Raw genomic sequence first — 18,808 nt, forward strand, 5'->3', positions numbered from 1 at the left:
TGAGATCTGGGACAACAGCTGCACTTCCATCAGGTGAAAAGGAATAGTTAAAAGCAAAAATTCCTGCCAAAACACACTCAAGGCTAATCAGCAAAAGTAAAAATCACTGAAATGTTTTGTTGTTGGTTTGTTGGGGTTTTTTTCCACACAAAATCATACAAATGTAGAAAATGCAGGTGCTGTGTTACCTAAAAGCAGAAGAATGTTTCCAGTGCAGGCAAAGAATTTGCATCCGCAGCACGAGGGGCCGGGCAGAGCTCCTGGGGGTGGTGGGGACACAAGTGGGGGCTGGACACCCCCCGGGCAGCACCCCCAGCCCTGGGCAGCTGCACCCATGGTCCTTGGCTTAATGACTTGGGCAGGTGCCATTTTAATTGCAGTTGGTGCTCGGGGGGTTCGTTAATCATGTGGTGCTTGATCTCGGGCACCTGTCTGTAAAAAAACACACCCCCCTGGGAAGATGAAGCGTAAGGATCAAGGCAAGGATTGCTCCAAAGCTGTGGTGCACTCGTGTCACACAGAGCTGCCCGTGGCTCCTTTGGAGGGATGATCCTGGCAGGTCAGCACTGGATGGTGGGACGATCCCCCTCGCTGCCTCTCTCCCAGCTCCTGCTGCTCTTCCCAATGGATGTGCTGCCCGTGTTCAGCTTCCCTGTGCCTCAGCCCGTGGGACACGGATCCCGGTCTCTGCAGCGTCACCCGGGACGGGCTGGGCCAGGGGGACAGTTCTGGTCCCACCAACCCACACCCTTCTCCCACAGCAAGTGTCTGTTCAGCTGAGCTGTCCTTCCAGCCCTCAGTGTTCACAGCTTTTCAGTGCTCTTCGGTTGTTTCTGACAAACACAAGCAAGAAGCCTCAATTAACCGGTGGTTCTTCTGCAGCCACGTCCTGATTCCCTCCCAGTTCCTGTCCACCCCCTGCACGTGGTGTTCAACGACCTCAGTGCCCGGCTGGGCACAGCAGAGTTGTGCACGTTTCTCCTCCAGAGAACCAAAGAATTCTTTCACCTGCTGGCAGAAGAGCGAAGGCAGGTGGTGGGGAGGCAGGAACATCCCTTAGGTGCACAGGAGGGCCAGCAAGGTGATCCCCCGTTCCCTCCCGACCCCCCATCCCAAGAAGAGTTTTTAATAAGGTTTGGTAGTGGCTGGATCTCCCAAGCCAAGGAAGATGACTTTCCAAACTGTCCAACAAAACAAGGCAGCTGAGGGGAGCGTCATATCGTGGGGGGGATCCCACCTGGTTCCTGCTCACCCCACAGACCCTTGTGCCGTTCCCAGGGGAAGCTCATCACGGGGAGGCCCCTGCTCTGTGTCCTGACACACCTCACCCAGTGAACCCTCCGTGGCAGCTGAGGAGGGTGTTGCTGCTGCCGACCCAGGGACAGGCCTGGAGTGGCTGAGCCCCTTGTCCAGCCCACTGGGAGGAGCAGCCTTGCTCCAAGTTCGATGGCAAGACAGTTCTCCCCCCAAAGGGAAGCTGGTGCCTCCTTTTGGTTCTCTTAAAATAAAACAGCCCTCCAGCTCCCCCAGTGCTTGGGGAGCCACTGGTCTCAGCCTTGAAGCACTGGGAATGCAAACACTGGAACCCTGCTCCTGGAATTCCCTGCACTCCCTGTGGCTGCTGCAAGTGCTGCCAGTTGCCCCCTACACTTTTTTACCTTTTTTTTTACCCCCACAGGAGGCACTCCTGACCACAAGGCTCATTATGTAAAACTAACACTACCTCAGACATGGGCTGGTGTTCATGGTGGACTGACACTTTCAAAAGATACAGTGAGAGTGTACATGGTATAAATGAAATAACTAATGTTCTGACAATTTACCTTGATGAGTAAATCACAAGATGCAAACACTTGCACAAAGCACAAGAAAGACTCAAGCAGGACACAAGGAAGGGAGGGGCAGGATTTCCTCAACCTTGCACTGAGACACCAGGTCTGACAGATCCCGGGGGAGATGCAGCCACACGCCTGGGGAGGACACAGGGAGCTCCACACAGTCCCTGCCCCTGACACACCGTGGGAGTTCACTGGGACTGAGAACAAAGAAAGGGAACCAAGCCCCAGCACGAGGCACTGCTGCCTCTGCTCCCTCATTTCACATCACCGTGGCTGCTCGGTGCTGTGGTTTGCCCCAAGGCACAAAACTCAACACAAAACTGGCAACAAAAGCAGCAGCTTCTGCAAAGAAGATTTAGTTGCCACTAAACCTGCACATTGACCAGTCTGAGTTTCCTTTAGCATTGACGAGAGACTGTGGAACAAACAGACAGAAGGATCAGCATGCATGACATCCAGGAGCAGGGAGGACTGTCCCCAGGACACAGACCGTGCATTTCCCACCGTCCCGCAGGGTTTTAATTCTGTTCCCTCAACAGAAGACTTTTTGTTTTTCCTCACTACATTCCAGAGTGGGCAGAAAACATTAACTGAGGCAGGTAACCCATGAAGGCTTTGGCAGACAAACATTCACACTCTTCCTCCAAGGCCAGTGCCCGAAGAACACCTTTCTCCTTGCCACTGGCCCCATCCTGTCCCTTGAGTTACCCAACTCAGCACCCATCTTTTCCAAGGAAAAGGCAGGATGTTGCCCTGATGCTTCAGAACTGGTCGAGCTTCCAGCGTGTTAAGGTTTAAGCCAAATTCCCATTTCTGGGAGCACTCTGTGCCACCAGGAGGGCTCAGCCGTGCCCCGGTGGAGCATCCCTGCCTCACGCCGGTGACGGTGCTCGCGATGGAACTGGAGCCCAGCTCAAACCTGGCACAGAGAACCACCTACACTCAGAACATGCTTTGCTTTTTTTTTTCTTTTTGTCGAAAGCAGGAGTTTTAAAGCAGACGTGGGTAGAGAGAGCAGCAGATCAAGCTGTGCTCCTTCCTTCTCGACAAGTTTCTCCCAGTTTTCTTTCCGGAGTGTCCGAGGCAGACGGTGTCCAGCCGGGTTGTTGGCAACACGGGCGATGGGAGATGGAAGATCCTCAGTTTTTATGATGTCACCACGCAGGCCTTGGTCCATTAACCTGAGAATCAGTAACAAAAATGGAAGTTGTTTAGGCCAGGAGATAAAGCTGACAAATTAGTACTTGGTACTTCTGAGAGCTGAGAGTTCTGGAAGTCCTGACATGTCAGTTCTACTGGGTTGTGACCAACTTTTCATCCATCTTCCCTGTTCCTCTTACTTCCACAATTGCAGTTAATTAATAGGCCCATGTTCTGAATATTAAGGATAAAAACAAGGTTACATTTTGCTCCTACTCAAAATTTCCAAATGATTATGAACCTTGCTCCCCCCTCTGCCAGAGAAGCCTTTGTTCTGTGGGGGATTCAGGCCTCTAAGTGCCTTCATGGCTGAGGTGTCCCAGAGCAGTGCAAAGAACAAATAACGAGGCAAGATGTCTGCAGTGACACCAGAACACAGCCCCTCATCAGTATCCCTTGCTGTCACCCCCACTGATCAGCAGAAATGGGGTTCCCACAGAGTAGGGCTTGAAGGGAACACCTCAGTGGTGCTCTGCTCTCTGAGGCACAGGAAACCTGACATCTTTGTAAGAAGTGTACAACACATGCACCCCTAACCAAAGTAACTACTGAGGTAAATAAAGAAGTGCCTGTTGAGCAAAGATATCGTGCCTCAATAGCTTATTTTGCCCCAGTTTGCTGCTGCAGACTCTGAGCACTCTGGTTCCTGCCACCAGGGAAGGTGCAGCCACCTCCTCCGGCTGCATTAGCTCTGCAGAGCGTTTCATGCACCACAAAACCCAGCTGCCACAGGCTGCACAGTTCTTCCTGCTCCAGGGTCAGTCCCCCAGCAAACCCCTGCCTGGTGCAGCTACTCACCACTGCAGCTGGTCCTGCCTGCTGCTGAGGCTGAGGGCCAGCCCCACGTCCTGCCTCTCAGCACTGAGGGAGTGCAGCTGGTACTTGCTGAGCAGGAAATCCCAGCCCTCAGGGGTCTGTGCCCCCAGGGCACCTCCGGGAGGCTGCAACACAGCAAGGGTGACTCATGCTCAGGGACAGGTGTGGGAACACACCCACACCACCCTCACGTGTCAGCCAGCACCACTGACACTTCACTGATAGATACTGGTCCCTCGGGGGTATCAGAAGGTGATGCCTGTGGCTGGGAAAGAGTTAAACCCCCCAGGCTGTCTCTCGGTGTTGTCCCTGAAATCCCTTCCAGGAATTCCGGGCTTTCTGAACTCATCATATATATCTATTATTTTTTTCTTCCCCTTCTATATTTTTGGAGCTTCCCTTTATGGGCACGCCCAGGCAGACACCAGAGTGCCCTTCTTTGGCCTTCAGAACAATCTCACAGAGACCTTCTGGAGGGTGTTTTAGTGAGTTCTCATGTCATGATGAAAAACAAATATAAGGTGCAGTTCAGAAGCAGCTGCTAATTAATTTTACGATGGGTCTAGGTCAACTTTCAGATGCATAAATTAGGGAATACCTGTTATTGTCACTTTTCAGAACATCTTCAACAGAATCACAGATTTACTGAGGCTGGAAAAGACCTCTGAGATCATCAAGCCCAACCTATACGACCTGACACCACCACATCAGCACTAAGTGCTACACCCAGGTCCTTAACAGCCCAGGTCCTGGAGCACCAAACTGTCCAGGCACCAGGAAGCTAAAGCAGAAGATTTAAAACAAGGAAGATGCGGCTTCGGGGGGTGGAGAGGACTGAAAGATTTCAGCTCTCTTTTTGTAAACCAACTGTTGTGTAAATGCAACCGCGCTTTAAGGAAAGCAGCCGCAGCCAGAGGGCAGACCTGCGGGCTCCTGCCAGGCTGTGAAATACCCCCTGGCTCTGCCCAGGCAGGGCTGGCACCCGTGCAGGCAGGCAAAGAGCAGCGACTGTGGCAGCAGCCGCTGTGACACTGAGCCCTCCTGGTTCCACGGCTGCTCCTCTGTCAGCTCCTGGAACAGGCTGACCAGATACCCCTGAAACAAGGCAAGTGGAAGATCTGTTTCTGAAGCCTCTTCAACAAGGCACAGGCAGAGTCAGGAAGTCCCAGGCACCCCAGGTGTTACCTGCAGCTCTTTTCCTGTGGTACCCACGTCCTCCCTCCTCTCCACGAGCCTGTGCAGTGGGATCAGCTCCCACAGGCCCTGCAGCACAGGCATGATTTCTCTTTCAGAATCTTTCAGGTACAAAGTCAAGTCAAAAGCTTTGGAAATTGACAGTTTCTTTATTCTGAGGAAGGAAGCAGAAAAGAGGGTATAAAATAAGTTATAACTAAACTTCGAAGGCTTAAAAGCCAAACCCAGGCCAAACGTTTTTCAGAAATCTATACAAATAGGAAGGAGTTGCAGGAATTTCCAAATCCCTTTTAGCTTTGCTTTTTTAACCGAAATGTGGTTGAGAAGCTACATAAGGTATGAAACCTAATATTTATTCTTTGAACCAAGAAATGGGCTGTCAGAAGAGATTCAGAAAGACTGACCTCCCCACGTGCCAGGGAATCCCAGCACAGCCTCTCCCTCCTGCTCCCTCCCCACTGCTGGTTTTCCTGCACAAACCACGGGCACGATCCCACAAACAAGGTGATTCCCTCATCAAGGCCCTTCTGGCTCCACATGTGGATACTCAGCCTGCAGCAAACACCCAAGTTACCCTCCCAGCCTCTTCGCTGTCTGCACCTGACTTTGCAACGTCTTCCACCTCTGCCAGGACACACCTCAGTGATTCCCTCCAAGACCCAACACAGACAATGCCACTTTTCCCCACTCTCCCTCTTCACTTCTTCATCCTTCTGTGAAACCTTTTTCCTGCTGCCCTTCCAGGTCAGACCCCTGCAGGGATTCTCCTTCGTCCTTATGCACCTGCCTCTTCTGCCTCACAACACAAGCACACCCTGGTCACCCATCACAGAACGAGCTCTGCTGAGCTCTGCACCCCTCCCTGTGCCCCCTTCCCTCCCTGAGCTCCCCGACCACACTGAGCAGTCTTGTCTTCACTCTCCTCTTTCCACCCAGGGACCTTTCTCCTGCTGCCTGATGAAAATCCTGACTGGCCCTGCTGACGTGGCCACGAGCTGCCCCTCAACTCCACATGCTCTCCATCCTCTCCCACTCGCCCAGGACCCTCCTTGGCCAGGTGAGCTCAGGGCAGCAGGTCCCTCCCTGGGCTCATCCATCCCCCCTGCAGGACACGGACCGTGCTCCCCAGCGCCTGCGGGACGAGGAACAAGACGGATCCCGTCGCTTCCTTCTGGCTGTATCAGTCTTGTTGCTACCTGACACACAGCACCAGCGTCTTTCCAGGTGCAAAAACCTCACCCTGGTCCATCACCTCACACTGTCATTCTTGGGTGTCTTCACTGAACACGACACATTTCACTGAACAGGCTGAGAAACATTTACTGCAACTGAGAGAAAAACGGAGCTTACGCTGCTGAGAGTGAGATCATGGAATGGTTTGGGTTGGAGGGACCCCAAAGCCCATCCAGGGCCACCCCTGCACGGGCAGGGACACCTCCCAGCAGCCCAGGCTGCTCCAAGCCCCATCCAACCTGCCCTTCAACACTGCCAGGGATGGGGCAGCCACAGCTTCCCTGGGCAACCTGGGCCAGGCTCTCCCCACCCTCACAGCCCAGAATTTCTCCCTCACATCTCAGCTCCAGCTCCCTCTGCCAGCTGGAAACCCTTCCCCCTGCTCCCATCCCTCCCTGCCCTTGTCCCAAGCCCCTCCCCAGCTTTCCTGGAGCCCCTTCAGGCACTGGAAGGTGCTCTCAGGTCTCCCTGGAGCCTTCTCTTCTCCAGGCTCAACACCCCAACTGTCCTCTCAGTCTGTTGAACAGGTTTAATGAGAACTGTCCACATTCCCAGCACTTCCTCCCTCAGCAGTATCTTCTCACACACAGCTCACATTTTGTTTAGAGTTGGACAGAGGGCCTTACCTCACCAGCTGGAACACGTTGTTAATGAGACTTGCTCTGTCATTGCTGCTAATCAAGGTGTGGTTCCTTCTCAAAAGCTTAATGAGACGATTCCATCCACCGTCTTCGCAGTGCATGATGTAATATCCATTCATGTGCACACTGAATTTGATCCAATCCACCACTTCTGGAAGGATCATCACAGCTGGGAGCAAAAACATAACTCCTGTTTTCTGAGTCGTTCAGAGACATGCTGGTGCTACTCCCAATAATACTGTTACTGTCACTCAGTGGTTCAAAGAACACAGTAACACAGCTTCTGAAAATATTAAGAGATCATGACAGCAACTATTACTGAGCTGGCAAAAACTGCCTTTGCTGGTACTAGTAGTTCCCATTCCCCAGTCTGAAAAAAACCCTGGGAAACAAAAAGGTTTCCAGACAAACTTTGAATAAATTAATTGCCTGATTAGTCAAAGAAATTACCTGCTTTGGTTGTCATCAAAAATCTCTGAACAGTGTCAGATTTACTGGTGACGCAGGTTAGTGGAATGTGCCACAAGGACCTACTGCAGAAGAGAAGTGCTTGGTTTAATGGAAGAACTTTGGACAAGCTCCCTGCAGAGCTGGAACCCAGCCTGCCTGGGGGACACTGAGAGCACAGCAACAACAGTCTGGACCTGCCAGCTGGTCCCACCAGCAGGTCTGCAGCCCAGGCTCACCAGACACACAACCCTGAGCTCTGGGCAGCTTGGCCAGGGCCCAGTGGCACCTACAGGAACTACAGACCCTGAGAGAGGGAGGGACTCACAGCCAAGCAGCTCGAGGAGCATTCCTTGACAACCACAGAACCATTCTGGTTGAAAAAGACCTTTAACATCATCAAGCCCAACCATAACCCAACTCTACCAACCATTAACCCAGCTCTACCAAGTCAAAGCTTAAACTACGTTCCCAAGCACTGCATCTCCACATCTTCTAAACACCTCCAGGGATGGGGACTCAACCACCTCCCTGGGCAGGGGTGTTTAATTCCAGTGTTTCATTACCCTTTCAGTGTTTTTTTTTTTTTTCCAAGATCCAACCTCAGCCTCCCCTGGCACAACTTGAGGCCGTTCCCTCTTGTCCCATCCCTTGTTCCTGGGGAGCAGAGCCCGACCCCCCCTGGCTCCAACCTCCTCTCAGCAGCTGCAGAGCCAGCAGGTCTCCCCTCAGCCTCCTTTGCTCCAGGCTCAACACCCCCAGCTCCCTCAGCTGCTCCTCACAAATTCTCCAGCCCCTTCTCCTTCTGCTCCAGCCCCTTCCCCAGCTCCGGGGCCCTTCCCTGGACACACTCCAGCCCCTCCATGTCCTTCTTGTCCTGAGGGGCCCAGACCTGCCCCCAGGATTCCAGGTGCCCCCTCCCCAGTGCCCAGCACAAGAGGACAAGAAGAAGCAACAGCAAAAGCTCTCACTGACAGTGGTGAGTGTTTGGGTCCCCCCATCACTGTTTACCCTGCAGAGGAAGGAGCATCTTCTCCCCTCACGTAGCGCTCCTGCTGCAGGTGGATGTTCTTCCCTCTTACCATGACCATCACCAGGGGGAAACCTGTCTGCAGTGTCCATCATTGCCCTCACATCCAGAGCCTCTCCTTTAGTCCAGTGATGCTGCTCAGCAAGAGAAAAAGAAGACACATAAGGACAGGAGGAGGATGGGAGGACACAGCCAGTGAAACCGCCACGGGTGTGAGAGCTCCGTAAAGCTCGGGGTGTTTGTACACTCTGGACAGGGGTGTCCAGACTGGATACCATGGCATCTGCAGCTGATTTCCTTCTGGACACTTTCACACAGTTATTTCACATGGTACTGCTGGGTTTCAGTCCCCCCTGGGCACAGGTTTTCTGTTCCGTCGCAGCTGCACCAGATTTCCAGCGGGGCAGAAGAATCCTACCCCAGTCCAGTGGCAGGGAATGCCCTTGGAAGGTGCAGGAACCAACCCCACAGCGTGGAACAGGGACCTGAGAGGGCACAGACACCTGCCCAGCTCCTAAATACTGATGGGTAAAAACCTGATGCTTACTGCATTTGAAGAGGACTGTTGGCTGCTTCTGCAAAAACCATCACCTTGGAGCTCACTTTTGTCAGTTCCTGCTGTAGGGCAAATCTGAAAGGGAAAAGGATCATTTGTTCCACCTCTCTTTGGTGTCATCGTCATGAGCACTGGTCACAGCCTTCAGTAATGTGTTAGAGGTACACATTACTCACGAGAAGTTACAAAATTTGAAAAATAAAAAAAGAGAATGAGGAATCCTTGCTTTGGTCTTGCTGTTCCACAGGTCTTCATTTCTGGTGTTCTGACAGTTGTATTTCTGCAGGGACTGCAGAAGCCCAGCCTGGAACTCATCAGCAGTCAGGTAGCCCCTCAGCCTGTTCAATATACAAGATCCCTGAAAAAAAACCAACACAAAACCAGAAGGGAAGTGACAAAGGGTTTGCAGAACGACTCCTGAGGTGGCAAAAGGATTTCAGCATGCCCACCAATCTACGTAACAGTTCACTTTGTTGTGTCTCTCTCATCAAAAAATAATCAGGTTTCATGTATCCTGAAACAGTACTTTGATTTTTTTGGTCACCAGTACCCTTAAAACCACCACTGAGTGATTAAGCTACTCTATTTTTTAATCACTATACAAGCCAGCACCATAGAATGCTCCACTGAAAAACGCTCCTTGGGTTACGAATCCAGAAAAATGGCTTAAAATTGACACAGACCACAAAGAAGAAGCCAAGATCTTCTCATTTTAGAAACGGAAAAAGCAGCTGCCATTGGAGTGCACCCAGGTGTTTTGGACAAGGGTTTATCCAAGTCATAAAGCCCCTGACACCAGGTGTCAGGGATGTCGTACACGTAGGGTGGAAATCAGTAAAATACAAGTGTGCAGGACAAGGACTGGAAGCAAGGCCATCAGGTAATTTACCTTCTCATAAGAAATACTGTCAAATATTTCTAAAATCTGAGCTGGATCTTCCACAGGGGTAGATACAGGATGTGATGAATTCAATGAATCCACAGCCATGGCATCAAAACATCTGCTCAGGAAACAGTCTTCCTAATTGGAGGCAAAACCAAGTATTGCTGCTCAGTTTTGTTCAGCGACCTCTGAATCCCTATTGGGTCACTTTTCAGTCCATCCCACATGATCTCTGTATCACACACAGACAGAAAAAACATCTCTTTATTTTTATTCCAGAGCACAAAATCCCCCAAGACAGTAATGCAGACAGACAAGTGAGCCCTGGTGTTCTAAACTAACTTAAACAGTTGATCTGGCTGAAGATGTCCCTGCCCATGGCAGGGGGCTGGACAAGGTGACCTCCAAAGGTCCCTTCCAACCCAAACCAGCCTGTGATTTTAAATAGTCAAGCTAGTGAGACATCAAAATAACTCCAAAAAAACTTATACATTCCAACAGTCTGATGACAGGTTGGCCAGTCACCATAAAGCAAATTAAAAATAAAATAAATGGTGACTTTCTCTAGAACGTGCCATTTTGGTCCTCTGGCAAAATTCTGCCCAGAAGCATTGCTTGTCCCATTTCAGTAGGAAATTTCCTATATTGGACCTCTGCTGAAGCTCAGTGGAAGGATTTCAGTGTTTTCAAGTCTGGTCCAATATGAGGAAGTAAGATAAAAATAATCTCTTCACATTTTAGGAGCCTAAATATCTTTAAAAAAAAAATAAATTAAAAAAATACACTTCCACTGCAATTATTAACTTCCATCATCAGTTAAATCAACATTCCTACCCTTCAGGGTTAACATCAAATAATCCTCTTCAACAGAAATCTGAAAGTGATGCACAGCACAGACCCACCTGATCTTTATTCTGACTAATGACTGGATTTAGAAGGCAGTTATAAAACAGAAATACTGCTGCTTACAGCTCTCAGCTCTGGGTGGGTAACACTGACTGACACGAACTCCATGAACTTGGCAAACCCTTCATTCAGCCAGAGGTCATTCCACCACTCCATGGTAACCAGGTTGCCAAACCACTGCAGAAGAAGGAAACATTAAAGTTTCTGAAACAAAACACACGATTTACCACAGAAGCTGCTACAGACCTGTAGGGAACTGCATTTATAGCAGGTTCTTGATCCCTAAGGAAGGGTTCTTTCATGATGCAGCTTGCTCTGGCCTCTCCCCATTGCATCTCTCACTCTAATGGTGACATGCTGAACCACTGGCTGCCACTCATGATCCAAGAAACCTTGCAAAGAAACCACATTTGGCAGGAGAGCCACATATCCTAGAATCATAGAATCATCAAGGTTGGAAGGGACCCTAAAGATCACCCAGCTCCAACCCCCTGCCATGAGCAGGGAACCACCAGACCAGGCTGCACAAAACCTCCTCCAACCTGGCCTTAAAACCCTCCAGGGATGGGGCATCAACAGCCTCCCTGGGCAGCCCATCCCAGCTCCTCACCACCCTGAGAGTGAAGAATTTCTGCCTCATATCTCACCTCAATCTCCCCTCTCTCCGTTTAAAACCATCACCACGTTACATATGGAACAGCCAACCTTTCCAAACTGTTCTGCTCCTGCTTTAGAGGCCTGCAATGAATTTCAAGGGCTGACCCTGGTGCAAAAGACATCACTGGAACTGCTGGACTGGTCACATTGATGTTTACACGCAGCCTGCTGGGATCCCCTCACCAGGAACACTCCTGGTCATTCCCAGATGAGCTCCCTCAGGCTGGAGCAGCTATTTCCAGCTTACAGCTCCAAGACCCCCTGACCTGCACAGGATCCACCAGCCCCCACCCCTCTGCAGGCCTGTTCAGACTCCCTGTTCTCCCCCAGATCCCACCTGATGAGCCAGCTCAGGAGCTGTTCCACTCGTGATCCACAGTGTGGAAGCTGCTGAGGACTTCCCAGGGTCATACAACCAGGCTGATTCTGGGCATGTGGTCAGTCCCCAGTTCTCCATAGCACCAGACTGAAAATCAGGAATAGCTGCTAAATCTAGAAAAAAACACCAAAATAGTAATAGAGCCATTTCTCTCAATAAAGAAGTCACCCACCCTCTCCTCCCACCCCATGGTATCACACATATTTCTAGGGGCTCTCTTAAAGGTAACAGCAAAAACATACTTTAAAAAAATCTCTGTACCCACAACAAGGATTTTCAGCTCCCAGTGGAGCTGTTCCATCTGTCCTTAATTACTGCAAAGCAGCTGGTTTAAAACCCTGTGAGCCAAACTTGGCCCTGTCTCAATACCCTCAGCTGTGGACTTTGTGCTATTTCACTCTCTCTGCTGTTCTCTACATGATTTAACACTTACCTAGTTTAGGTAAAGGATATGGGATGCTGAAGTAATCCTCACAGACGTCCAGAAGCTTGACTGCTGCATCCAGGGCACAGTCAGCCTGGCTGATCTTGTCTGGCACCGTGTACACACAGACCTGGAGCAGAGGGGCAGGCAGCACCTCAGCACCAGGAGCTCTAAGCTGTTTTCTTTACCACGACAATTAACCACAAAAAGGGACATCAGAGCACACCCCTAACACTTCTCATGCAAGAGAAAACTTTGCCAGAACTAGGAATGCAAGCTTTAAACTCTACCCACCATAACTGCTACGGCTCTACGAAGGCTTCTGCCATCTCCACCCCTGCCATGTTAGTTGTTCAGCTGACACAGGTCATTTCAGTGCTGATCCTCCATGGAAAGGGTATTTCATTTGCATTTCATTATGCAATCTTACATTAAACGAACTCCTTTACCAATGCATACAATTATATAAAAAGGCAGCCTGTCACTAAAAACTTTCACGAGTAATAAAGCTCAGAAGGCAAACTAATGATCCAATTACAAAACCAATTTCTTTCTTGCCTTTCATTCCTATAGAACTTTGAGATACATAAATCCAATGATTTAACATAAGCCTAAACCATTATGTATTCATAGAGACTTAAATACAACAAAGCTCCTTGGAAATGAGACAGAGGTACCTTAACTCCATGACGGGTTGTTTTGCTGATGGATTTAAAATCCGAAACAATGAAGGCCACAAGGTAGGTGCTCATCTTGACAGTGGTATCAAAACGGTCCTCAACCAGCCAGGGAGTTAAACTCACAGACTTCACCTGAAAGAAGAGCACAGCTCATCACCCAGCAGCACTGCCTGTGAGGACCCTGGCACCAACAACTGCTGCGTTTCTCCTCAGATGACAGGTGCATTGTAAAGCTGACACCACCTTACATCTTAAAGATACTGCACTGCGTTCACAGGAGAATACATTCCATTTCAAAGGCAGCCTGGGAAGACGTCCTCCCCAGGCCCACTCTTCCCCCCACAGGGAATGCCATCACACACGTGTATATGCACAGCTTCTTTCCTAAGTGTTACTGAATTCCACAGGGGTAACACCAGACAGGTGAGAGCCCTGTTCACTGCCTCAGCCTCCCTCGGTGCCTGCGCACGCGGGTGGAACCGGCAGCACACGGCTCCAGCTGCTTACAAGCTGTGTCAACCTCAGCAGCTGTTGGCACACAGAAGAGAAGTCACCTCCTCCAAATCATGACTCAGGCACCACGGATAACTAGTGCAGGATAAAAGGAGTCTCCTGCTGGAGGTATAAACTCTCCCCTCTCGGTTACAGAGCCCCAGCTGGCAGGCCTGGAACACGTTTAGCTCCACAGAACTGTAACACTGGCACCCACTAATTATTCAAGATTTTAACCACTTCCTTACAAATTAATTAATTTTTTTTATACCAGCTTTCAAAATGCTTCATTTTTGGAAGTTACCTGGGGACTGGGGGGGTGCTACTTTCTCACTCCCCTCATTTGTAAGGGTTAGTTTGCAAGGGTTTCCCTGCAAACAAGCAACTAACAGTAAAAAATAATTATGAAGAATTTCTTACACCCAAAGTAAGAAAACCCTGTATATGCATACATATTTATAATTGCAGACAATATTTGTAGCTGTTACACATGCAGCACTTTCACTCTGAGATGTTTTTTTGAAGCCCCAAGTATTTTTTTTTCACAGAGAAGGCAGGACCTGCTTATCTGACAATAAGGCATACAAACTGTGCATTTATTAATAAATGTACTCCAAGATCAACAGGGAAAGCATTTTGTGAGCAAAAAATACATTATGGCAACTACATTGTGCTGGTCATTCTCACACCTCTGCTGAGAAGCAGGAACCCCCAGGGTGCATTATTGTCTTCATGCCTTTTTGTGTCAGGATGACCAGCAATGGCCCCAGACACCCCCATAAGAGAACTGAGATATTATTCCTACCACCACTCCCATTAACAGCATTTGCCTGGGCATCCTGTTCTCCTTTTGCTCTCTTGCTTCAAAGACCATCAGTCAACAGCCCAGAGGCAGAACTGTCCAGCTGCAAGTGGCATGTTGGGGAGTGCAAGGTGCCTGGGCTCCCTCCTGATCCTAATGGAAAGCCTGGCTGGTGGAAGCAGGGGAGGCCATCGTGCAGCTGCTGGCTCAACGTGTGCTGCTGCCAGCACTCTGAATGGGGGGGAAAAGAGGGGTTAGGTCACACAGAATCATCCTGGCTGGAAAAGACCTTTAAGATCACAGAATCATGGAATCATTAAGGTTAGAAGGGACCCTAAAGATCACCCAGCTCCAGCCCCCCTGCCATGAGCAGGGAACCATCAGGCCAGGCTGCACAAAACCTCCTCCAGCCTGGCCTTAAAAACCTCCAGGGATGGGGCATCAACAGCCTCCCTGGGCAGCCCATCCCAGCTCCTCCCCACCTCACCAAGATCATTGAGTCCATCTTACCATGTGTTCATCCTCCTGATGTGGGAAAACAGGTTAATGACAGAGAATCTCAGGTTGGTTTGGGTGGGAAGGGGCATTTAAGATGATCTAGATCCAACACCCCCTGCATGGGCAGTGATACATCATAGGATATTCATTAGTAAATTCAATAGAAATATAGCCTAATAAAAGTTTACTAAAATAATGAATTTGCTATACTAAGAGGGTTGCTTTTAAAATAAGGTGCTTTGTGAAACTATCGGTCAACTGTGCCAAACATCCTTGTGATAACATCAAGTCTTCTAAGACCTGTGGCCCTACAGACACCAGTTATGTAGGTTCTGACCCAGCTGGGCAATCCACCAGCGGGAGGCTGGGGACAGGAGCAGGACAGAGACAGGACAAAGAGGACAAAGGACTAGAATCAACAAAGACCCCCAGCAGGCATCATTACAAAGATAGCCAATTCCAGGAAATAAAATGACTATGTAAAAGAATTCTGGGGACTGATTGACATGGAACTGAAGATGCATGTTTTTGGTGTCTCTGAGTCGGGGTGTTTCACTGACTCGCCCAGTGCTGCAGCCAAGAATGCCTGCTCAGTGACAGCTTGTTTGTTGTGATCGGGTCTGGATCTGGGAATCCTCACCCAGCCGCACCAGCCTCCCACTGCGGGGAGGAGGGTTAGGAAGCAGGGGGGGTTGGAAGCTCCGAATTTTTGTTTCAGCAGGGACCCCTCCCAGCAGCCCAGGCTGCTCCAAGCCCCATCCAACCTGCCCTTCAGCACTGCCAGGGATGGGGCAGCCACAGCTTCCCTGGGCAGCCTGGGCCAGGCTCTCCCCACCCTCACAGCACAATTCCCCCCTCAGATCCCACCTGCAGCTCCCGCTCCCAGCAGGAACCTCCAAGCACCCCGCGCCAGGGGTTACCTGGCTGCCCTGCGGGGGGTGCGGGGGGTGCGGGGGGCCGGGCAGCGCCCGCAGCTGCAGGGGCGCTGGGGAGGCTGCGGGGCAGGAGCAGGGGCAGCGCCGCGGGAGCAGGGGCGCGGGCAGGCGGTGCGGGAGCGGGAGCAGCCCCCAGACCCCGCACCTCCTGCCAGCCGCGCCGGGAAACCCGAAGTGCTGCGGGACGGAGAGACAGGGGGGCGGGGTGCCCGGGGGTGGTCCGGGGTGCGAGGTACCCGAGGGGGGAGCGGGGGGTGCGGAGGGGGGGGGAGCGGGGGGTGCGGAGGGAGGGGTGCGGGGTGCCGGGGTGCGGGGTGCCCGGGGGGGGGGGGGGTGTGGAGGGAGGGGTGCGGGGTCCGGGGTGCCCGGAGTGCGGAGGGAGGGGTGCGGGGTGCCGGGGTGCGGGATCCGGGGGAGGGGTGCGGAGGGAGGGGTGCTGGGGTGCGGGGTGCCCGGGGAGGTGCGGGATCCGGGGGCGGTGTGGAGGGAGGGTTGCGGGGTCCGGGGTACCCGGGGGGGGGTGCGGAGGGAGGGGTGCGGGTCCGGGGTGCCCGGGGGGCGGGCCCCGCGCTGTGACCCGCAGCGGGGCCGCGGGGATCCCCGCACCCCGCAGGGAGGATGCGGGAAAGCGCGGCTGGAGGCGCGGAGGAGGAGGAGGAAGAAGAGGAGCAGCAGCAGCAGCAGCAGCAGCAGCTGCGGTGCCGGGGGCTGCGGGCCGGGCTCGCCCCGCGCGCCGGGCGCTCCTGGGCGCCAGGATCGGTGCTTTGGGGGGAGAAATCACATCAACGGGAAGAGGAGGGGCGGGCGGAATAAAAGCGGAGTTTGCATAGAGCTGAAACAGCGAAAAAATGGTGGAGAGAAACATCCGAAGTAGGCGCCAGCCCGTCCTGGAGGAGCAAGCGCGGGCGGGCAGCGCTGCCCGCTGATCACCGGGTGAGCGGCCCTAATTGCGCTCGCCCTATTAGCATCTCACTGGCACATTCATGCCCCGCTGGCACAGTGAAATTCCCGGCCCTGCTAACAAAAGCCCTTCGGAGCAGGCCTGGTGACAACCTCAAGCCCTGCTCTTGGGACGGAGAGGATCCAGGCAGCCCGAGGCGCGTCCGGCCGTGGCATCAACTCGCGGTGCGTGTTTCTGGGGGCAAAAACAGCCCTCGTGGCTCGGGAGGCTGAGCTGGCGCTGTGCACACCCCCCGGCTGTGTGTGGGGGGCTTTCTGGCACGCTGGGCGATGGAGCCGGGAGGCCAGCAGCACCCTGGCTGGTGTCAGCAGGTGTGGGCAGCAGGAGCAGGCAGGGATCGTCCCCCTGGACTCGATAATTGGGTAGAAACGAAACCCCCTTGTGCTCCAGCCCGTGCTCAGGTACCAGAGGGGATGGGGGGCTGTGGTCCGTGTCTGGGGGATGCCCCAGTCAGTGTTAGGGGTCTGGTCAGACCCAGCCCCTCCGTGGGACGTCCAGGGGTCTGGAGGCACGGCTAACATCACAGCCCCTCGCCTGCACTGGCATGGCCCCAGCCCAGGGTGGGCCACATTGACAGGCACAGCATCACAGAATCCCAGGGGTGGGAAGGGACCTGGGAAGACCACCCAGCCCAACCCCCCTGCCAGAGCAGGGTCACCCAGAGCACATCACACAGGAACGTGTCCAGGGGGGTTTGAATGTCTCCAGAGAAGGAGACTCCACAGCCTCTCTGGGCAGCCTGGCCCAGGGCTCTGTCACAACCAGGGACAACAGCCTGGGCTGCATCAAACTGATTTACTGAAGCAACAGCTACACAAGTTCTTTGGATTGCTGGGGATAAAGCTGACAAAGCAGGGGCAGGTACCAGGAATGTGAGTGATACAGCCTGGCTGCTAATGTGTAAGGTGATGAGAAGGAAAGAGAACATGAAAAATAAAAGAGGGGGGGAAATAAAGGGGGAAAGGGAGGTTTCTAAGTTTCCTGGGGTGCACTTGGTGTAACTGGGTGTTCAAATCCTACCCAAAAGTGTCCCCGTGGGGGGAAGAGGCTCAGCCCGTTGGCTGATCCCAGGAGTTCAGGGTAATCCTGGCAGAGGCTGGTGATGGGACCTTCCCTGGCAGCACTGGCATCTTCCCTGGCATCCTTCCCCTCCTGGGCCATTGCACAGGGTTGTCATCTGCAGGTGGAGCCCGAGGGACTCCAGCTGCCCAGCCCTTTGTCGTGGTTGGTGTGAAAGTCTCTTGCTTGGCTTTTCAAGGCACAGACTGGAGAAAACTCAGAGCATGTGCTCAGTGAGGGGAGGTCTCCCTCCCCAGGGAGGTAGCTTTGGAATGGAGGTGTGTTTTAGTATTGTAATGAGATTATAATGAGCAAAGTTCACCAAAGGACAGTTGTTTGTCAAAAGAGTGACAGATTTTTGGCCAAGGACATCAAATATGTGACTTGTCAGTTCTAGGGGACCTTCAGGTCCCCATGTTTACTAGAGAATCTAGCCATGATGTCTCCAGTTGTGCAGCTTACCAGTTCCATGGTACCTTCAGGCCCCCCTTCTATCACAGAGCCTGACTGTGGTGTCTCCATCCCCTCCACCCTCTGTGCTGGTATCCTCAGAGTCAGCACACCAGGCTCCCTGATGTTGTCAACAGCCGGGTTTGCCTGGGGAACGATCATGGTACAGACTCGGCGCACGTGTAGCTGCGTTCCGCTCTAAAGGCTCTGTGAATCTTACACCCTTCCCCAAAAGGTGAATACAGGTTTGACGTCTGAATCACCTTCCCGTGGGTTAGGAATGGGCTTTGTTACAAACGGGACGGAGCGTTGTTTGCGCGGTGCTAGGAAGGTGATGGTTGGTTTCTGCCCTAGTGATGTGAGAAACGCCTGTGGCGCCAATGACAGGCCCACACGGACCCTGCAGCCAAGCACAGTTTATTTACATCCTTGCAAGAATGGGTGACCTAAACAAGTAGGTACACCCATAGTAAGGTGAATAACGGTTTATATTCCCTATTCCCGATGCAAAATTCCCTCCCCTGTTTCCCCCCTGGCTGGGCACTCCAGGGTTTACAGCCCCTCCGACGCTTCAAATTATCCTATAAGTTTCCCGCCCCTGTTGACACATTCCATTCTAGCAGTTTACTTTTTACATTTTAAGGTAAAATTTTGACCTTTCTTGCCCCCTTGGCTGCCTTCCCAATTAACAATCTACTGGTGTCATCCTGCCCTGAAGAGCAACATA

At 52.1% G+C, this 18,808-nt stretch overlaps 1 protein-coding gene across 1 annotated transcript; it reads right to left on the bottom strand.

The window, feature by feature from the left end:
- Positions 1 to 813: 813 nt before the first annotated feature.
- ERAP1 (endoplasmic reticulum aminopeptidase 1) lies at positions 814 to 14,683 on the bottom strand. The gene is given in 19 exon segments (XM_051643595.1): positions 814 to 1,008; positions 2,547 to 2,757; positions 2,867 to 3,019; positions 3,837 to 3,979; positions 4,782 to 4,949; positions 5,040 to 5,202; positions 6,908 to 7,091; positions 7,373 to 7,452; positions 8,381 to 8,491; positions 8,493 to 8,533; positions 8,947 to 9,030; positions 9,182 to 9,313; positions 9,845 to 9,976; positions 10,808 to 10,921; positions 11,739 to 11,893; positions 12,214 to 12,334; positions 12,882 to 13,016; positions 14,286 to 14,409; positions 14,661 to 14,683. Coding segments are annotated over 19 exon segments (2,469 nt in total).
- Between the last annotated feature and the right edge of the window lie 4,125 nt (positions 14,684 to 18,808).

Source organism: Apus apus, chromosome Z (assembly GCF_020740795.1).
Source record: "Apus apus isolate bApuApu2 chromosome Z, bApuApu2.pri.cur, whole genome shotgun sequence".
In the NCBI taxonomy this organism is placed as follows: domain Eukaryota; kingdom Metazoa; phylum Chordata; class Aves; order Apodiformes; family Apodidae; genus Apus; species Apus apus.